The following is a 23,070-nucleotide window of genomic DNA, read 5'->3' on the forward strand; positions in this document are numbered from 1 at the left end:
GAAGATGGACCCTGGTCTTCTCTATTCCTAAAGTAATTTCTATGGTTGAGCTCTTTCTCCTTTGACCTCTCTCTCTCTCTCTCCTTTCTCTCTCTCTCTTTCTCTCTCTCTGTCTCTCTCGTTCTCTCTCTCTCTCATTCTCTCTCTCTCTCTCTCTCTCTCTCCTCTCTCTCTCTCTCGTTCTCTCTCTCTCTCTCTCTCTCTCTCTCTCTCTCTCTCAATAGATTATTGCTATAATCACCTCTAGTCTTAGGATATGAGGGAAAAGTGCCTCTGGCCTCAAGTGCTCCTTTAGTTCTCCCCTCAGACCTGGAACCCACAACCAAGAACTCTACCCTTATGCATCCCTGCCCTATTGTTTCTACATTCAACAAGCATGTGTTGGTTCCTTCCTACCCAGGAAAAAGTTTCTATAACATAGGTGGGCCTAGCATCCCTTATCAGTAGAGATTCCCTCAATCTTCCTGACTCAGATGCCTAACTTCCCATACAGTCCAGGAAGTGAAAGTTCCTGTGGCTGGGGCCAAAGCTGTATCTCCCAACTCGGCGAAACATAAGTCTTACTGAAGCAGCAAGCCTGGAGGTATTTATACTTCACAAGGGCCAAGCCTTAGTCCAGGTATCTTTTTTGAGGTCTTTTTCTATTATCCCAAGAGGAGTGTTCCACACCAACTCTTGATTGTTTTTATTGCTTTTGGTTCAACCTGAGGCACTATTTTGTTTAATTTGTAGGGGAAACCTAGAGAGCTTGGAACTTTCTGACATCTTCTGTCACCTCCCCAGAACTCTCTTACTACTATTTCTTCAAAAGAAAATTTTTTTGTGTTCAAGAACTTGATTTCAAGTAAGGGACAAGTTAAAACCAGCTTAAATGGGATCTAATTGTTAATTTTTTTAGTGTAAGTTCTTATACCATGGAATTCAGCAAACCCTATAGGTTGTTTAGACTTAAAGAGATAGAGAAAAATGTTAGTATAAGAAATAAAGGGGAAAATGTGTTATGCACACTTTTTTTCTTCAGTTAGCTGTTTGTTGATGCTATAGAAGGTACAGTCTTTCTATCGCAAAGTGTAAGAATCAGAAAGGACCTTATAGATTATCCAATCCAATCCCCTCATTTTCCTGGATATGGAAATGAGACCACAAAAGGTGACTTGTTTTAGATCACAACTTGGGTAGCAATGAATCCCAATCTGGCAGTCTTTAGTTATACATGTTTCTTTTAAATAAAACTTTTAGAACTGTCAGTGTCAAATGGAGATTTGTTTTTCAAGTAAAGCTGCTTAAAACCAGGAATGGTAATGAGTGATTTACACACATACATACCACACACACACACACACACACACACACACACACAATTTGTGTACTGTATTTATGAATCAAAACTTGCTCCCTTAAGGCTTAAAAAAACCCCACCTTGCAAAAGTAACTGACAACTAGTGGCAGACAAAATACTATGATGCTAATCCTTAATGGGTCAAACAATTTGTGAATAGCATAGGCCATCAAAAATATAATTGTGCCAACAAAAATCTCAGAGCTTGGAGCAATTCTGCAAACTCTACTTTGAAGAGAAAGGAAGATATGGCCACACTACTTGAAACAACAAAGTTTAATATTCTCAGAGATATTCATGAGATGCCAATTTGCAATGAAATGTTTAATTTACCAGCATATCCTGATCACAGTATATATTTTGTTAGGAGAAAAATATACTGAAAAAGAGTAATCATTGTCTAATGAAAAGTACACTGAATCATTGTTATGATTGATTTTACTTGGTTATCATTCATGCCAAACAAAATACTGTGCTAGTACAAAAATTAATTTATTATATATCCTGCTACACTATATACCATTAACTAACTAACCATAAAAACCTTATTAACAAACTCTCATAGCTGTATTTGTAGAAAGGGTAGAAAAGTCAAATACCTTATTTCTTGAAGTTATTATTTGTTTAATGACTATTCGATCTGCCAGTAACAGCACTTTTGTCACAGAAGAAAGAAGTAATCTTGCAGCTTTTATGACTCCTGTTTTGTCTGTAAAAATTGTTATCTGTCCATCACATTCTGCATTATTTAAACTGGTTACATCTGTAAGTTCTGCAATTGTTTCTCCTGTCAAGATATCCAAAATAAAAACACAATTATTTTTAAAAGATAAACATACACTTTATCAGAGTCAATCATATTATATTGTCTTAGGTATTATGGAACTATACATTTTGTATTCCACATTTATTAGGAAGATGATTAAAAAGTAAGCAGTAAAAGATGTTTTTAAAAGAGATTTTAAAAAAAACTTTTATTTTTTCCTTCATTTTCTAACAAACATTCATTTAAAAAAATGTTGAGTTTCAAATTTTCTTTCTCCCTCCCTTGAGGTGGTAAGCAATTTGATATAGATTATACATGTTCAATCAAGCAAAATGCATTTCCTTATTGTTGTTTGCCTTTCTTTCTTGAAGAGGACCATGACATTAGAGAGGGAATGCTATCACATGCAAGTGAATTGGATTTAAAGTGAGGAAGACCCTCACTTTCTCCTTTATAGCTATCTGAATCCAGTGACACTAAATGGATCAGAAGGCCTGGAGATGGCCCTGGATGTAGTGGGAGTCTTTGGCCAGTTTAAGTTAAAATCTTTAAAAGGTCTCAGTTTGATTGAGGCAACACTCAATCAGCGATTAAGGTTAAGTAAGGGAAAAAAATCGATCTGGGAGACCCTCAGGCTTCCTAGCCAAAAGAGAAATTTTCATTCACTCTGAGCCAATAAAGGGTGGAACAAAAACCAAGTGGGGCTTGGCCTATGACCTGTTGTTGGTCAATCAATGAGAGTCAGAGTCATTTGGGTTTAAGGCATGGTCCTAGCCTAACCCCCCAAATCTTGTGAGATTTCAGCAATCAAAATTTACATTTTTTGAGTAGCACACCCACAGGCAAGGGTATATCATATTTGGACAGAGGGAAGGGAAAGAAGAAAGAAAAGAAAGAGTTGTGTTGCTCAACTGGTCAGTTTCAGTTGGGTCCCCAATGGGGCAGCTCCTACTACTCAATGAGGTTGTTGTTTGTTCTTCATTCTTGTAGAGGACCATGACATCAGAGAGATAATGTCATGACATCTAAGTGAATTGGATTTAAGTGATACCTCTATCACTGTGCAAAGTCATCAGCCTCACTTTTTCCTCTAGAGCCATCTGGGTTGGGTCGGGATGAATTGAGATGGAGCTGGATGCAGTGGGAGACCTTAGCCTTCTAAGCTAAGGTCATTAACAGGTCTCAGTTTGACTAAGACAATGACCAATCAGTGATTGAGGCTCTTTGTATAATGGTCTTTTTTATAAGTTAAATAAATAAGGTGAAAATAAACAGCCTTCTTGTACTCCTTTTTCAATATTAAACCAATCAGGTTTTTTTCCCTCTCAACACCCGTCCTTTCCTTTCCTCTCACCCCAAGATGGTAAGCAGTTTGATACAGGTAATATATGTACAAATTTTGCAAACCACATTTCTATATTGTCATGTTGTGAAAGAAAACACAGACCCAAAGGAAAACAAAAAAAATCACAAACAGTATGGTCCAATCTACATTCAGATTTCATCAGTTCTTGCTTTGGAGGAGGAAAGCATTTTTCATCACAAAATCTTTGGAATTATCTTGGATTACTGTATTACTGAGAAGACTAAGTCATTTAGCTGATCATCATACAACACTATTGTTACTATGTACAATGTTTTCCTGGTTTATTTAGCTCACTTCACTTTTTATGAATTTATGTAAGTCTTTTCAAATTTTTCTGAAATCAGTCAGTTTGTCATTTCTTGAAGCACTCACATTCATATACCACAACCTATTCAGCTTTTCCCTAATTAACAAGAATTCTGTCAACTTCTAATTCTTTGCCACACCAACTACAAAAAAACTGTTAAAAATATTTTTGTACAAATAGGTCCTTTTAGTGGTTTTTTCCATCAATGAAGTGATTCGGGTCAATTTCAATAGACTTATGATGAAGAGAGTCATCTGCATCCAGAGAGAGGACAATGGAGGCTAAATGTGGATCACAACATAGTATTTTCATCTGTTGTTTGCTTGCTTTTATTTTCTTTCTTATTTTTTTCCCCTTTGTCATCTGATTTTTCTTATGCAGCATGATAAGTGTGGAAATATGCATACAAGAATTGCATGTTTAATATATATTGTATTTCATGTTGTCTAGGGTAGGGGGGTGAGAGGAAGGGAAGGAGAAAAATTTGGAACACAAGGTTTTGTAAAACTATCTTTGCAAAGGTAGTTTTGCATATATTTTGAAAATGAAAAACTATTATTTTAAAAAAAGAAGAAAAAAAATCCTTCTCTTTTTTTTCTGATCTCTTTGAGATACAGACCTAGTGGAGTTTTATTGGATCAAAAGATATGCACAATTTTATAATTCTTTGGATACAGTTTTAAATCGTTCTCCAGAATGGCTAGATCAGTTCACAACTCTACCAACAATAAATTAGTGTCCCAATTTTCCCACATCCTCTCTAACATTTATCATTTAACTTTTAAATTTCCTGGTATTTTCTGGTTTTCATTAATCAATTGACCTCAAATATAATAATAATATTTGAAAGTGAAAGAACTAATACTGATAAGACTGTCTGACTAGCACCTTCAACTTAACATGTTCAAAACAAAAATTATCTTTTCCCTAAATAAAAGTCATCTTAATTTCTGATTTCCATATTTCTGCAGTGCTAATATTTACAATCTTCCATGTTTAAAAGCTTATAGTAAACCTTTGTTTTCCCTTCTCTGACTTCTCACATATATTTTGTTGTTTTTTTCACAAAACCAACTCATAATTTTGTTTATCAGTTCAATGGTTTTCTTACTTTCAGTTTTATTTATTTTCTCTTTTATTTTCAAAATTTCAAATTTGGCATTTAATTGGGGGGTTTTAATTTGTTCTTTTTCTAGCTTTTTTAGTTGCATGTCCAATTCACTGATCTTCTCTTTCTCTATTTTATTTAGATAAGCATTTAGAGATATAAAATTTCCCCTAAGAACTGCTTTGGCTAGATCCCATCAATTTTGGCATGTCATCTCATTATTGTCATTCTCTTAGATGAAATTATAGATTGTTTCTATGATTTGTTGTTTCACCTACTCATTCTTTAGGAATAGATTATTTAATTTACAATTAATTTTGGTTTATTTTCCCCCAGCCCTTTATTACATATAATTTTTATTGCATCATGCTCTAGAAAAGATGCTTTTGATTTTGAAGTTGTTATGCCCTAATACATGGTCAATTTTTGTGTAGGTTCCATGTGGCACCAAGAAAAAAGTATATTCCTTTCTCTCCCCATTCAATTTTTCCCAAAAATCGATCATACCTAACTTTTCTAAAATTCTATTTATTTTCTTAATTTCTTTCTTGTTTATTTTGTGGTTTGATTTATCTAGTTCTGATAGACCAAAGTTGAGATCCCCCACTAATATGGATTTGCTATCTATTTCTTTTGCAATTCTCTTAATTTCTCCAGGAATTTGGATGCTATACCATTTGGTTTATATATGTTTAGTATTGATATTACTTCATTATATATGATACTCTTTAGCAAGATGTAGTTTCCTTCCTTATCTCTTTTAATTAGACCTATTTTTGTTTTTTGCTTGATCTAAGATCAGGATTGCTACCCCTATTTTTTTTTTTTACTTCAGCTAAAGCATAATAAATTCTGCTCCAGTCTTTCACCATTACTTTATGTATATCTCTCTGATTCAGATCTGTTTCTAGTAAACAACATATTATAGGATTCTTGACCTTTTACATCTAATCAGTTGATAAATGCTATAAATTCTACTTCCTCAATATTCCTTGTGTCTACTTCTTTCTTTCTAATTCCATTATTAGTCTTCTAGTACATGTCCACATTATTATCAATTCATCCACCTGACTTCTTCCCATTTCCAATTTCTCTATCCTTCTACACTTCTTTTGACAAAAATCTGTGTCACTCCTTTCCTCAAAGGCTGAATAAAATTCAAATTCCTGACATCCAAAGCACACCATTACATGATTTTACTCTACATTGCCAGTTTTATCTCATACGATCTTTTCTTCCATGGTTCAGCCAAACTAGATTACTTCCCCCTGGGGACATTAAGTAGTCCCTACTTTGCACTATTCTTATGCATGTATTATTTTGTATTAATATGTGTTATACTCTCATTTTAATAATAGGCACTAGAGAAAGAAATGGTGAATCACTCAAATATCTCTGCAACAAAAAACTATGGGATGTACTGTCGTTCTATAGTTCATGGGGTCATGAAGAGTTGGGCAAGACTGAATAATTGAACACTACATCCTCATATTAGTTTGTGATCTCCAAAAGCAGAGACTATATCTGATTTAATCTTTATATCTTCTTTAGTATTAGCATGCTATTTATTTCACATAAAAGATATTTTTAAAAATGGTAGTTACAGTTTACTGTTGAAGTTTTTTGTTAAAGTCTGTCTAGGCTGCAGACTATTAGAAATTATTCATGCCGAATATTATGGAATATTATTGTTCTGTAAGAAATGACCAACAGGATGATTTCAGAAAGGCCTGGAGAAACTTACACGAACTGATGCTGAGTAAAATGAGCAGGACCAGGAGATCATTATATACTTCAACAACAATACTATATGATGACCAGTTCTGATGGACCTGGCCATCCTCAGCAACGAGATCAACCAAATCATTTCCAATGGAGCAGTAATGAACTGAACCAGCTATGCCCAGAGAAAGAACTCTGGGAGATGACTAAAAACCATTACATTGAATTCCCAGTCCCTATATTTATGCCCACCTGCATTTTTGATTTCCTTCACAAGCTAATTGTACAATATTTCAGAGTCTGATTCTTTTTGTACAGCAAAATTACGTTTTGGTCATGTATACTTATTGTGTATCTAATTTATATTTTAATGTATTTAACATCTACTGGTCATCCTGCCATCTAGGGGAGGGGGTGGGGGGTAAGAGGTGAAAAATTGGAACAAGAGGTTTGGCAATTGTTAATGCTGTAAAGTTACCAATGCATATATCCTGTAAATAAAAGGCTATTAAATTAAAAAAAAAAAAAGAAGTTATTCATGCCAATAAAAGAACATGGTACGAAGAATCTTCAAACTAGCATTTAAGTCTTAATTTCCTTATTAGTTCCTTTTATTACAAATAAATCACTCTGTATCTTAGTTTCTTCATTAGTAGTAACAATTTTACTATACTATGCACTAATCATGCAAGGAACTGAAATCTGGAGAACCAGGAAAAGTCTTCATGGATATGAAGGGCTACCATGTAAAAAAGGAATTAGAGGGGTGCTGCTGCTTTCAAAGAGCCAATAGGTGGGAGTTACAAAAAGATAAATTTAGACTAGACAGGAGAAAAATAATCTCTAACAATTAGATTGCAAAAGTATACGCAAAAAAGAATAAACTGCATCAGGAGGGATCATGGGGGGAGGGACAGTCTGAGAGCAGAGGCTGGATGATGATTTATCAGAGAGCATATGGAAGGGAATTCTTGTTCAGGTATGAGTTGAAAGGGATTGCCAGATGGCCCCTGATGTCCCTTCCAGCTCTGAGAGTGTAAAAATATGGTGATATTTGCCTTACAGAATACAGATGCTTCATTTTTTCCATTCTTTAAAAAATTTTTTTTTCAAATAAAGATATACCTCTCTTCTCCAGCCCCCTCAGCAACAAAGAAAACAACAACAAAAAATAAAACTGTTAAGGCAAATTCCTGCACTGGTCATTCCCTCTGAAACCCCTACCAACATCAATATCAACACTAACACCAAAAAAATCTTAATTTGTATTCTATCATTTTTCTATCAGAAAGTGGGTAACATACATGTCTGATCATGTGTCCTCTGGAATCATCGTTATTCATTGTATTGATCAGAATTCCTAAGTCTTTCAAAATTGTTTGTCCTTACAATATTTTTGTTTTTGTAAAGATTGCTTTTTCATTCTATAGATTATACATATGGGTAATTTTTGTCTTTGATTTTTTTTTAGTGGCATAGCTGGGTCAAAGGCTTTGCATCTTAATCACTAGACTAGTTCATGGCTCCTTCAATAGCATATTAATATATCCGTTTTCCCCACAACCCTTCTGGCATCTGTCATTTTTCTTTTTTCTTGATTTAAAATATTTGGCTATAAATACTTGGATTTCTGTGATGACTGCGTTAGCACCCTGGGTACCACAGAATCAGCTGGAGTCAGGATAGGCAAAAGTTCTTAGTGTTTATTCTTGGTCTTCAGAGGTAGGATTGAATTGGATGGAAGCAGAATCTCCATGACCTTCCTTCTCCCTAGTCTACCACCACAGTGACTCTAGCTAGTTTTACTCCACCCTCTAGTCCCTCCTACAATCCTCTGTATACACCAATCCTCGAGCCGGCACAGGATAGTGGGAAGGGCCATTTTCTAAGCACATGCCCCTAGAGTATTGTTCAATTGGTCAGAAGCCTTAAGTGCTCTAACCGACTTCACTGCAATGACTCAAGAGTTTCAGCTCTCTACAGATTTCTTCATCTGAAATTTGTTTGTTCCTATCATTTAACCATTTATCAATTCTTATAAATTTAAATCAGTTCCTTATAGCTTAAAAATTAGATTTTTTTTTTGCTGAGGCAATTGGGGTTAAGTGACTTGCCCAGGGTCACATAGCTAGGAAGTATTAAGTGTCTGAGGCCAGATTTGAACTCAGCTCCTCCTGACTTCAGGGCCAGCACTTTATCCACTGTACCATCTTGCTGCCCCTAAATTAGGTTTTTATTAGAGAATTTTGCTGCAAAGATTACATCCCCCCCTCTCTTGACAACTATCAGCTTTACTTCTAAATTTACCAGGATTGTTTTGTTTTTGAAAAAATTTCAAATTTTATATACAGAAAATTGTCCATTTTACCTTCTATGATCCTTCCTATGTCTTATTTGGTTATGAATTCTTCTCCTATTCATAGATCTGACAGTTAATTTCTTACTTCTTCCTCTAATTGGAGCTTATCTTGGTATACAGTATGAGATGTTAGTCTACACCTATTTTCTCAGACTGCTTTTCAATTTTTCTAATAGTTTTTGTCACAGAGTAATTCCTACCTTAAAGCCCAGGATTTGGGGGCTTATCAAATATTAGGTGATGATGCTTAATTGTTTCTGTATATTATATACCTAATTTGCTCTTCTGATCAATTTATTTCTTAATTAGCACCAAATTGTTTTGATACTTGCTACCTCATAGCATAATTTGAGAGTCCCCCTGCCTGATTACTTTTTTCCATTAGTTCTCTTGAGATTCCTAATCTTTTATTCCTTAAAATGAATTTTATTATTTTTTCCTAGCTATATAAAGTAATTCTTTTGTAGTCTCACTGGTATGGCACTGAAAAAGTACATTAATAAGGTAGCACTGCCATTACATTATATTATCATGGCCTACCTATTGCCAATGACTATTTCTCCAATTATCTACATTTCTTTTTCTAGTTATTCATATTGTCTTTGTCTCTAAGCCACTTCTTCACCTAAGACACGACTTCATATTTGTCCTGAAGTTACTTCTTTTTGTCTTGGGCTTCTTTTAATGTACAGTATTTCTTCCTTATGTTTGGTGCCCTATTGTGACCCCTTGCCTCATCTCTTCTTGTTGTCTTTTTTGGTATAGTTCTGACCTGAATGGAATAACTTTTTTTCTGTTTTTCTTTGTTTTGCTAGAGAGTATGTGGGGGAGCTGGGCATCTCTACAATCTTTCATTTTGCCAACTTAACCAGAAGTATGTATTATTCAGTCTCTACAGATGGTGTTTCTGGATCACCTGATTGCCCATTCTGGCTATAAGAACTTATTTTGGTATACAGTATTAGATGGCAAATTATGTGAAAGAATGATAAAGAGGAAATTAGTGTTTTGGGCTTATTTCTCTGGCTCATGTCTTCTTGAAATGGATAAGAATACAGAAGGGGCAAAAAAAGTCATGAGTTCCATTTTTACTATATTGAGTTTGAGAAGCCTATAGGATATTAAAGTGAAGGTGTTTATCAGTTATGATTAAAGAATGGAACTTAGAAGAGATAATGGATATCATATATACATACATATATACACACACACATATATATGAATGTACTGTGCACACATGTCATCCATATAGAGATCATTGTCCATGTGGTGTGACATATTCATGTAAAATCTATGAATCTACACATTTTCTACACAGGGATCATTAAACTTGTAGCAGCTTAAGAATTCACCAAAAGAAAGAGTTCATAGTGGAAAGATAAGAGGTTTCAGTGATGTTGAATATTAGGAATGATAAATGAGGATCTAGCAAAAACAGCTGAATAGAAATGACTGAACAGGTAAAAGGAGAACCAAAAGAAAGCAGTATCATGTAAGGAGGAGAAAGTAGTCATTATTTCTATCTGTACAGCAATCACATTGGCATTAGACATCTAAAAATGCAAATATTCACATACCTGCTTGTTTTGCTTCCAAGCAAGCAATATTTATTTCCTCTTTCAAATCCCAATTTTCATTGGCTATAGCCTCCCCTACTGTAACAAATCTTCCAACTGCCAAGTTGACTGCTTGTCCAACTCGTTGAATTGCTTGCAAAGTCTTATCTGACCGTCTTGTTTTATCTTTATGATTAATAAGTGTAGTTATCTATAAATATAAGAGAAAAAACTGTATTAGAATTGTATATCAATTACTTTTTTAAACCTATTTACCTAATTATACTAATGGCTAATTGTGGCCATTATGTAGCACCAGTTATTTTAATGGATTAAGTTAAGCATTGGGCCATTACTAGTAACATCATCCCATGCTACAATTCAGGACTATTATTATTCCACCAAAATAAAGCTTAAAGTTTATTCTGCAGGCATCATATCCATCCTTCAATGATTGGCTGGAACAATGAAATCTATCCCTCCATTTGTTGCTTTGCTAAACAATAATAACAAATGTTAGGTGGGAGGTGGATCTTGGTGGAGAAAGCTGGCTCATTTCCTTCACAGAATCCACAACTGTCATCACCAAATGCTGTCCTTAGTTCCCAGTTTTTGTTTTCCTTGAAACTCAAATTCCAGCTCTCCCTGATAGTTCCAAATCCAGCTTGAATATGACAGAGCTACTCATTTTAAGCATACTTTCATATTTTATACATTTGTGTTTCATTTTATTGTACCAGAAGCAAAGAAACAAGTCATTTAACCTCCCTGAACCTCAGTTTCCTTATCTGTAAAATTAAGGAATAAGAAAACAAAAATTTAGTCCCTTCCAAAATATAACTGATTGAAAGGGCCTTTTAAAAAACACATACATGAAATGATGTTAATTGGAAAACTAAAAATAATCAGTCTGTAATACCGTTTTTAATTGCAAAAGACATACATTAAAAATAGGAACAAAATTATGAGATGCAGATAGTTGGTTTAAACTCTTATTTTATGTAAATTGTTTGTTAATAAGTAATAATGATGATGATAATGGGAAAGGTTTTAAAACAGATTATAGCACTAAACATATTTCAGAGTGTGCAGATTTTGCAGAAAAATCAGAATTTATTTTATTTTTCTCAAGCTCTGGAAAAATTTCCCTTTACATATAAAACTGAGGTTGAAAATAATGAGTAAACTAGAAAAGACCAGATAATGCAGAAATACAGTGCAACAGATTAAGACTAAGAGGTAAATCCAAAAATCCCCTGTACAACTACAGTTTCAGAAAGTAAAAAAATAGCTGGCCAAAAGACCTACAGGAGTGGCAAGAAGAAATTATGTAAGAGAACAATACAAAATTGGAAATTAAACAAAGGTTTAAGAGAAAAAAACAAGAAGTGGAAATGCATACTCAAATAGTAGACTCCCTGAAACACAAACAGAAATCAATGATTTCATGAAACAATAATATTAATCAGTAAACATTTATTAGGCTCTATGTTTCAGGTATTTTGGTAGGTGCTGGGGATACCAAAAGAAACAAAAGACACTTGAACCCAAAAAAACTTATAATCAATATGAAAAGTAGTCTAACATGACTGGAAAATGTAGCAGTAAGAAATGGTAGTAGTATAAAATATACTTAAGAATATCTTAAAACAGAAAATCTAAGAAAGACAAATATTTGGTTAAAGAGTTTGGAGTTCATTTCACTTGTAAATCCATATTGGCCAAAAATTGTTTCTGACAAATTTTCATCCCTTTAAAAGACAATTTGTGACTTACTCAATTTCTTTTTACATTTTTGCAAATATTTGTCTATTTCATTTAAGTTTTTAGCTAGTGGGTAGAGCCCTGAAACAAATGAGTTCAAATTTGGCCTCAAACATGTACTGCTGTGTAACCCTGGACAAGTCATTTTTAAGCAGTTTGCCTCAATTTCCTCATCTATAAAATAGTAATAATAATAGTATCTATCTTTCAATGCTATTTATGAGGATCAAATGAGATAATATGTAAATATGTGTATAGTGCTCAGCACAGTGCTTGACACATAGTAAGTAGTAAAGAATGTTTGTTTCTTTCTTATTAGCAAATAATTGGATACAGCAGTTATTGTAAATTTTATTTCCTCTTCATTTATTGTACATTTTTCATTAAAAAAATTTTGGCAATTTATTTTCCCCCCTTTAAAAAAAGATCAAATTAGCTAATGGTTTATCTACTTGTTTGGTACTTATTTTTCCCCAAAAAAGCCAAATCTTAATTTTATTTATCAGTTGAACAGTCTTTTTTGTTAAACTTTTTTAATTCTTAGAATTTTTACTTTTGTGTTTATGTCATGATTATTAATTTATTAATTTCTAGTGTTATTTTAACCATATGCTCAATTTATTGTATTTTCTTTCTCTCTTTTATTAGCATTAGTATTAGGAGATATATTCCATTCTGATATGTTGTCTCATTAATTTGTTTATTGCTTCTGTGTTTTATTCTTTTACTCACTTTTAAAAATAAATTTATTTTTTTATTTTATACTACTATAATTTCTCAATGACATTCTCCCTCTCCAAAAACACTAATAATAATAAAAAATATATGGTCAAGGAAAACAAATCAACGCATTTGGCCCATTTATTATTTTTTACCTTTTTTTTTTTTTTTTTTGCTGAGGCAATTGGGGTTAAGTGACTTTGCCCAGGGTCACACAGCTAGAAAGTGTTAAGTGTTTGAGACCACATTTGAACTCAGGTCCTCTGACTCAAGGACTGGTGCTCTATCCACTGTGCCACCTAGCTACCCATTTATTCTTATTTTTAAACATCAATTTCATTTTCAAATATTTCCCCCATCCCTACCTAGTAAGTCATCACTTATAGCAAAGAATAAAAAAAAAAATTAAGGCAGTTCAACAAACTAATACACCAATCATGTCTGCCACTCTGAAATACTCAAAACATTTGATCTCCCACCTCTATAAAAAAGAGTTGGAAGGTAGATTTTTCAATTTTCTCCAAGAACAAGCTTATCATTATTTCACTTTTTACTCTTTTCCACTTAAATTGTTGTAGTCTCTGTCTACACCATTTTCCTGGTTTTGCTTACTTCATGCTGCAACAGCTAAAATATATCTTCACAACCTACTCTGAATTCTAATTCACAGCTTCTTCCAGCTCAGTCAATATTATATTCATGTGTCACAATTTATTTAGCCATTTCCGATAGGTAAATTTTTTGCTGCTCCCTCTTTACAAGTACAAAAGGTGCTGCTAAAAACGTCTTGGTAAACAGGAGATTCTTCTGTTTTTTTTAAACAGGAGTATGTGTCAAACAGTGAAATCTTTGGTTCAAAGAGTAAGAACATTTTAATAAATTTTTTTAAATCATAATTCCAAATTGCTTATAGAATAGCTGGTTCAATTTCCAATTCCACTAATATCATAATCTATTATTGTGCCCATTTTCTCTAATATTGGCTATTTCTATCTTTTGTTATGAAGTGAAACCTCAGTTGTTTTTGATTTTCATTTTTCTTATTATTATTGATTTGGGAAATCTTATGTAGTTGCTGATCATTTTCAATTCTTTTGCACATTATTCATATCCATTTGTTAATGGAGATGGCATTATTTAGTCTATGTTTAGATCTGAGTCCTTTGTACATCTTCCCCCATCTTATTACAGTTTTTATATATCTATATAGGGATATATATATCTATAGATATATATATCTATAAAGGGATAGGGAAGAGACATGATTTTTTTATTTTTTTTTTTATTATATCTTTTTATTGACAGAACATACACATGGGTAATTTTTTCAACATTGTCCCTTGCAATCACTTCTGTTCCAACTTTTTCCTTCCCTCTCTTCACCCCCTTCTCAGATGTCAGGCAGTCTCAAAAATATTAAACATGTTAAAGTATATCTTAAATACAATATATATGTAGACATCCGTACAGTTCTCTTGTTGCACAAGAAAAATCGGATTCATAAAGGTAAAAATAATCTGGGAAGAAAAACAAAAATGCAAGTAGTCCGTATTCATTTCCCAGTATTTTTTCTCTGGGTGTAGCTGGTTTTGTTCATCATTGATCAATTGGAACTGAATTGGATATTCTCATTGTCGAAGATATCCTCTTCCATCAGAATATATCCTCATATAGTATTGTTGTTGAAGTGTATAATGATCTCCTAGTTCTGCTCATCTCACTTAGCATCAGTTCATGTAAGTCTCTTCAAGCCTCTCTGTATTCATCCTGCTGGTCATTTCTTACAGAACAATAATATTCCATAACATTCATATACCACAATTTACTCAACCATTCTCCAATTGATGAGCATCCATTCAATTTTCAGTTTCTAACCACTACAAAAAGGGCTGCCACAAACATTTTGGCACATGTGAGTCCCTTTTCCTTCTTTAATATCTCTTTCAGATATAAGCCCAGTAGTAACACTGCTGGAGCAAAGGGTATGCACAGTTTGATAACTTTTTGAGCATAGTTCCAAATTGCTCTCCAGAATGGTTGGATCTATTCACAACTCCACCAAAAAAGCACCAGTGTCCCACTTTTCCCATATCCCCTCCAACATCTGTCATTATCTTTTCCTGTCATTTTAGCCAATCTGAGAGTTGTGTAATGGTATCTCAGAGTTGCCTTAATTTGAATTTCTCTGATCAATAATGATTTGGAACACCTTTTCATATGAGTAGAAATAGTTTCAATTTCATCATCTGAAAATTGTTGTTCATATCCTTTGACCATTTATCAATTGGAGAATGGCTTGATTTCTTATAAATTAGAATCAATTCTCTCTATATTTTGGAAATGAGGCCTTTATCAAAATCTTTAACTGTAAATCTGTTTTCCCAGTTTATTGCTTCCCTTCTAACCTTGTTTGCATTAGTTTTGTTTGTACAAAAGCTTTTTAACTTGATATAATCAAAACTTTCTATTTTTTGACTAGGAACTAGAGTTCTTTGGTCACAAATTCCTTCCTCCTCCACAAGTCTGAGAGGTACATTATCTTATGTTCTTCTAATTTATTTGTAATCTTGTTCTTTATGCCCAAATCATGAACCCATATTGATCTCATCTTGGTGTACGGTGTTAAGTGTGAGTCCTTGCCTAGTTTCTGCCATACTAATTTCCAGTTTTCCTAGCACTTTTTGTCAAATAGTGAATTCTTATCCCAAAAGTTGGGATCTTTGGGTTTGTCAAATACTAGATTGCTGTAGTTATTGACTATTTTGTCAATACCAAATGGTTTTGGTGACCGCTGCTTTATAATATAGTTTTAGATCAGGTACAGCTAGGGCGCCTTCATTTGATTTTTTTTTTCATTAGTTTCCTTGAAATTTTTGTTCTTCCATATGAATTTGTTCTTCCATATGAATTTTATTATTTTTTCTAGATCATTAAAATAGTTTCTTGGGAGTCTGATTGATATAGCACTAAATAAATAGATTAGTTTAGGTAGTATTATCATCTTTATTATATTCGCTCAACCTATCCAAGAGCACTTAATATTTTTCCAGTTGTTTAGATCTAACTTTATTTTTGTGGAAAGTTTTTTGTAGTTTTGCTCATAAAGTTCCTGACTTTCCCTTGGCAGATAGATTCCCAGATATTTTATACTATGACAATTATTTTAAATGGAATTTCTCTTTGTATCTCTTGCTGTTGGGTTTTGTTAGTGATGTATAAGAATGCTGATGATTTATGTGGATTTATTTTGTATCCTGCAACTTTGCTAAAGTTGTGGATTATTTCTAATAGCTTTTTAGTAGAATCTCTGGGGTTCTCTAAGTATACCATCATATCATCAACAAAGAGTGATAATTTGGTTTCCTCATTACCTACTTTAATTCCTTTAATCTCCTTCTCAACTCATATTGCCAAATATAGCATTTCTAATACAATATTAGTGAGCAACCTTGTTTCACTCCTGATTTACTGGGAATGGTTCCAGTTCATCCCCATTACATATGATGCTTGTTGATGGTTTTAAATAGATGCTCTTGACTATTTTAAGGAAAAGTCCATTTATTCCTATACTCTCAAGTGTTTTTTAATAGGAATGGATGTTGTATTTTATCAAATGCTTTTTCTGTATCGAAATGATCATATGGTTTTTGTTAATTTGGTTATTGATATAATCAATTATGCTAATAGTTTTCCTAATATTGAGCCAGCCCTGCCTTCTTGGTATGAATCTTACTTGGTCATGATTTATTTTCCTGGGGATGATTTTCTGTAATCTTTTTGCTAATATTTTATTTAAAAATTTTGCATCAATATTCATTAGGGAGATTGGTCTACAATTTTCTTTCTCTGTTTTCAACCTACCTGGTTTAAATATCAGTATCATATCTGTGCCATAAAAGGAATTTGGTAGGACTCCTTCAATCCCTATTTTTTCAAATAGTTTATATAGCATTGGAGTTAATTGTTCTTTAAATGTTTGGTAGAATTCACATGTAAATCCATCTGATTCTGGGGATTTTTTCTTAGGGAGTTGCTTAATAGCTTGTTCTAATTTCTTTTCCTAAAATGGAATTGTTTAACCAATTTACTTCTTCTGTTAACCTGGTAAAACTATATTTTTGAAGGTATTTGTCCATTTCATTGAGACATATGATTTTATTAGTGTGCGAATTTCTGGGTGAGGAAGCTCCTCTACAGCTTAGAGTTTTAGAGAATTGCCGAGTGTACTGAAAGAGATACTTGAACACAATTCTTCTAGGCTTCAAGGCCACTTCTTCATCAATTGTGCCTTTAGTTATGATCTCTTTTGTCCCAACATATGATCAAATTTTGTAAAAGTATCCATATTTCTTTAAAAATTATTATATTCTACAAAATTTCTATTCAATAATTGTTAGATATCTATTATATCTAGTTTTTCTAAATTATAAAAAATGTGCATAAACTATAGCTTGTTTTTTAATAGGTTGTATCAATTTCCTCTGCCATTACCAGTGAATTTTTATGTGCATATGTATATATAATGCCAACACAGAATAGCCTTCTTTGCAATTTGATCAGTGCCAATCTCAAAATAATTTTAATTTGTATTTCTTTTATTAGTGCCAATTTTGAGCTCTTCTTAGATGGTTGTTGATAACTTACATTTCTTCTTTTGAGATCGGTTTGTTCATATCCTTTGACTACTTATCTATTTGGAAATAGCTTTTAATAAAGTTCCTAATCTAACCTTCTTGCCTGACTTTAATATCATCTGTCTACAAAAGATATGAGAATTCATTTCTAACAATAAGATCTAACAGTCTGATAGCACTTTACTAACACTTTCTTTTGCAAGAACCTTCTCATGGAACTATTTATTCGAAGAAATATATGGGTTTATCATAGGCTAAAACCAGTACTTACATATTACCTGTGGGGGAAAAAAGCAGAACTAGTCATGCTGTTTTATTTTATTGGAAAAACAAATACTAGGAAGTAAAATGGAAATAAAACTACCCAAATTTTTGTTCATCAGAACAATCCTACAAATTGAAATCAATTAAGCTACATTGGTCCAAATATAGATTACTGAACATTGTTCAGTAGATTATATAGATTTGATTTGTATAAAACACAAGTGTAGTCTGTGGGTTTCAGTATCTATTTCCCAAGACAACCCTTCCCAATAAACCTCATTTTATGAATGATGGTAATACTTTCAGGTAATCTATATTTGGACTAATATTATATTTATATCTTTCTAAAAAGAAACTAGATTCCTACAGATCCCAACAGAAGATTTTGGGTTCAACTTCCAAGGAACATATTTTAGGACACTTTTCCATGGAAAAGTGAGAAAGACAATGAGAGAAATTATTTTATTCAATTATATAGTCCTACAAATTTATCTTTGCAGTTTGTTCAATTTGATCAGTAATTATTAGACACCAACAACATACCAGGGATTTGCTAGATATCAAGATTAGAAAGAAAAAAATAAAACAAAACATTTCCTGTTTTCAAGGAACTTAAATATTACTGAAGATTTCAACTAGGGTGACTACAAGAACAGTGTCGCCCTTGACAGAAATGAGAAAGTTAGGTGGAAGTGAAGGCTTAGGAGGATAATGAGTTCCCTTTTGAAATCTGAAATGTCTATGGGATATTCAAGTGGAGCTGTTCAGTAAACATTTGATGATGTGGGACTGGAGTTTGGGAAATATTAGGGCTGGATATGTATATTTTAGATCTGGGTTGTGGAGAGTCACAGTCAGTGGGGAAACTCTGGGTAAGGTATAAGACCCTTCAGCTCAGAGAGAAACTGCTAACAATGTCTGGTAAATGTGATGAAGTAAAGGCAACAAAAACATACATCTTTTTTTAAAGAGTCTGACCATAATAGTGAGGAGAGCTAAAAGATGATATCCTGAGGGAATAGGAGGGTCAAGTGGAACTTTTAAAAGATGGGGGAAATCTGAGCAAGTCTGTATTTAGGGAAGAAACCAATGGATAAAGAGAGACTAAAAATTATAAAGAGAGAAGATCTGTATAGTTTCTTTCAGTTCTCACTCCATGGTCCTATGATAATAGGAAAAGGTTTCAAGAGGGAAAAAAGAAGAGATAAGAAATATGGACCTAGCAAAGAAAAGCAACAATTTCTCCAAGACTTGCTAGAGAGTGCAAGTCTAGAGAGAAACTAGAACTAGAGAGAAGTTCTCTCTAGTTCTCTCCAAGACTCTCTAGTCTCTCTAGTTCTCTCTAGAAACTAGAGAGAAAGAGGATAATTCTGAAGGGATTTGAAGAGTAGAATTGAAGAAAAAAAGATTTAACAATGGATGCTCACATTTCTTTGATGCAATTCAATGAACACTAAATGTGCAATGTGATATGCTTTTTCTAGGAACCATAAAAGATAAACAAGACAGATAATTAACTGTAAAATGTAAAGCGCTGAAACTCTGAGTAGGTGCACTTGGACAACCAAGCACTTAAGGCTAATTACTTATTGGACAGTACTCTATTAGCATGTGCTTGGAAAATGGCCTGCCCCACTATTCTGTGTTGGCTCTATCTGTTGGTGTATACAGAGAATTGTAGGAGGGATTAGAGGGTGGAGTAAGAGGAGCCAGAGTTACTTTTGGGTGGGACAAGAAGAGGAGAGGTGTGGAGATTCCTGTGTCCATTCCCTTCATTTCTACACCTAAAGAACAAGAATAAAGGACCAAGGACTTTTGCTTATCCTGATTCTGGTTGATTCTAAAGTATCCAGGGTGCTAACTCAGTATTCAAAGTAGGATCCACAGAGGTAGAAATCAATAATTCTAGATACTCTGCAGTACCTTGCACATAAAGGAACAAGAATCTTTTTAATTTAGTCCCAAGTACAAAAACTTATACCTTTTGAACAAGTAACCTTAATATGAATTGAATTAGTAAAATTCCCTCAGAATAGATACAAAGTTCTCTCTACTCTATCTTTAAAAAGAGAAATCCTGTATTATCTCAAAATTACAAACTAAGTTATTTAGCCTTTTTTATTTTTGTTCTTTTCTTTTTTATATAATAGCTTTCTATTTTTCAAAATACATGTAATGCAAAAATAGTTTTCAGTATTCACTCTTGCAGAACCTTGTGTTTCAAATTATTTTCCTTCCCTTTTCACCTCCCTCCTTCCCTAGACATTGAGTAATCTAATACAGATTAAACATGTACAATTCTTCTAAACACATTTCGACATTTATCATGCTGCACAAGAAAAATCAGATCAAAAGGGGAAAAAAGAGAAAGGAAAAAAGCAAGCAAGCAAACAACAACAAAGGTAAAACTACTATGCTGTCTCTATGTTCTCTATCTGAATGTGGAAGGCTCTTTCCATCATAAGTCTGTTGGAGGGAGGCAGCTAGGTGGCACAGTGAATAGAGTACCAGCCCTGAAGTCAGGAAGACATGAGTTCAAATCTGACCTCAGACACTTAACATTTCTTAGCTGTATAACTTTGGGCAAGTCACATAACCCCAATTGCCTTAGCAAAAAACCTTCTATTGGAATTATTGAATGATTCAAATCATCTCAGCCAAGTCCATCACAGCTGAGTTGATAATTCTTTTAGAAATCTATACCTTATACCCCAAGGAAGTAAACAAAAACAAAAAAAAAAAAAAAAAAAGAAAAGAAAAGAAAAGAAAAAACACTCAGAGCAGTACTGTTTTTGTGGCAGCAAATAACTAGAAGTAAAATAGATGCTAATTAGTTGGGGAAACGTTAAAATGTGAGAAGTAAATGTAATGAAATATTAATATAAGAAATGACAAATATGAAGAATTCACAGAAGCATGATAAGACTTATATGAATTAAATAAAGAACTAAGAAAACATCATATGCAAATGCAATGATGTAAATGCAAAGACCACTCCCCCAAAAGGTAAAACTGAATATTATATAATTATAATTATAATGACCAAATTTGGCTCCAGAAAGGAGAGATGAAAATGTACCTCTTTTTCTTGAAGAGATAAAAAATTATGGGTATGGAGCACTGTATAGGTGAACAGGAAGAGATATAGTCAGAAAATAAAGTATAATAAAAATGAATTGTATCAACAATTCTTAATAAGAAATTAAATTTTGTAAAATGGTTATATTTTCTTTTTTATTAAACTCAGTTTGCCAGCTTTTCTCTTCAATAAATAGCAGAATTAGATTTCCCAATATAATTATCCAGGGAAAGAAGAATTGAGCAACAAATACCCCAATAATACAACTGGCATTTATGTAAAAGCTTTAGATTTATTAAGCATATTATCAACATTAACTCATTTGATGCTCACAATAACTCTGTGAGATGGATTCTATTATTATCCCCATTTTAGAGATGAGGAAACAGAGGCTGAAAGAAGTAAAGTAACTTGCCCAAGGTCACCCAACTAGATCTGAGGTAGGATTCTAACTCAGGCATTCCTGACTCTAAGTCCAACATTCAATTGAAGAATTCACAATGGTTATTCTCTTTGGCAAAAGGGTTTTATTTAAAGAAAAGGTTACAGACAAAATGAAGGGATACAATAGACATCAGGAATGGTAAATATGAAATAGAGTGAAAGAACATATGAAAAACAAGTTCCTCAGTGAAACTCATAATTATCCAGTAGAAAGGGAGTACCCCATGAGGTTGGGGCATGCCCTTAGCTGACAGGCTAAATCCTGAAAAAGATTTAGCACCCTAAAAGAGTTAGTTTTAGGGAGGAAAAGTGGGGTGGAATTAGGAGAGATACCATGTGGCATGGGGGAATAGTAAGAGAAAGGACACCATGAGGTACAGTGCAATGGCAAACTGACTCAACGGAGGGTAGTAGTAAAGCCATAGGCCATAAATTGTTTTATAAGGAGAATTTAGTCTCAAGAGACTTGACCCAGTCTGGATTTCTCACTGGACAACTTCAAGAAGTTTGGGAGCATTGAACTAAATTTATCTCTATTATCAGACCTTTCTTCCTCAGGGAATAATTTTTATCAATTCTTCAGTTTCTCTTTGCCCATCACACCCATCATTCAGGACCTTGAGCTTCTTTTGTAAGCTGGCGTGGTGAATTTAAGGCACTGTCTCCCCTTAAAATGTCATATAATGGTTGTAACTGATAGGTATTCAAGCCTAACACTGATCGCATCCATTGGATATCTCCTATCAATTTCTGAAAATCATTTAATGTGTTTAGCTTCTCTGTTCTTAAGGACAGTTTTTGTACTATAAGCACCTTAGGGTATACATCATATCCTAAATATTGAAAAGGAGCATGTCTTTGAATTTTTTCTGGCGTTATGTATAATTTGTAATTCCTTAGTGTTTCTATGGTCTTTTGTAGACATGCTTCTAACATTTGTTCCTCAGGTGCACATCCCAATATCCATATAATGTAATAGCATAACTTTTGGAAATTCTTTTCTTACTGGAGCAAGAGCAGCAGCAACATACATTTGACACATAGTGGGGCTGTTTTTCATTCCCTATGGCACATCTGACACCCAAGCGTGGGAACCAAGGATCCTACTTTCACTGAAGAAGTCTCCAGTGACCAGGAATTTGGGTGAGTATTATAATAGACAAACGGAACTTATTTTCTTAAAAACTAAACTAGTAATCTTTTTGGCTGAAAGGGGACAGATGCTAGCTAAAGATTCCCCATTCCCCCTCCCCCCCAACCTCCTCACCCCCACCCAGGAGTGGCGCTATAGAAAGCATGCTTAAGCTGATAGAAGAACAAGGGCTACTTATAACTTGGGAACATATAGCTAAACTTCTGGGTACATTAAAACACACCTCCCCTTGGTTCTTAGAGGAAGAGCAAATCTCTCAAGATAATTGGACACATTAATTGGGCAACAGCTCTCTGCATATTACAATAAAAATGATCCTCATTCAATTTCCATCAAGGCATTCTATTTATACAATATAATACAGTTGGCCTTAAAGAACCCTATGATTTATAGAAGAAAGAAAAAAAGCTCTAGAAATAGCCAAATGGGGAAGCCTGAGATAAAGGAGGAAGACAAAGAACAGATTAATGACCATATCCCCAAAGGGCA

At 33.6% G+C, this 23,070-nt stretch overlaps 1 protein-coding gene across 2 annotated transcripts in view; it reads right to left on the reverse strand.

Annotated features, from left to right (window-relative positions):
* CTNNAL1 (catenin alpha like 1) overlaps positions 1 to 23,070 on the reverse strand; it is a 108,796-nt gene that overhangs the window by 62,084 nt on the left and 23,642 nt on the right. For both annotated transcript variants that reach the window (XM_031945551.1, XM_012543100.1), the window contains exons 2-3: positions 10,545 to 10,734; positions 1,939 to 2,126 (exon numbers count right to left, since the gene is read on the reverse strand). In XM_031945551.1, coding sequence (XP_031801411.1) covers positions 1,939 to 2,126; positions 10,545 to 10,734 — 378 coding nt within the window. The remainder of the gene's footprint in view (positions 1 to 1,938; positions 2,127 to 10,544; positions 10,735 to 23,070) is intronic.

The sequence above is a fragment of the Sarcophilus harrisii genome, chromosome 1 (assembly GCF_902635505.1).
Source record: "Sarcophilus harrisii chromosome 1, mSarHar1.11, whole genome shotgun sequence".
NCBI lineage: Eukaryota > Metazoa > Chordata > Mammalia > Dasyuromorphia > Dasyuridae > Sarcophilus > Sarcophilus harrisii.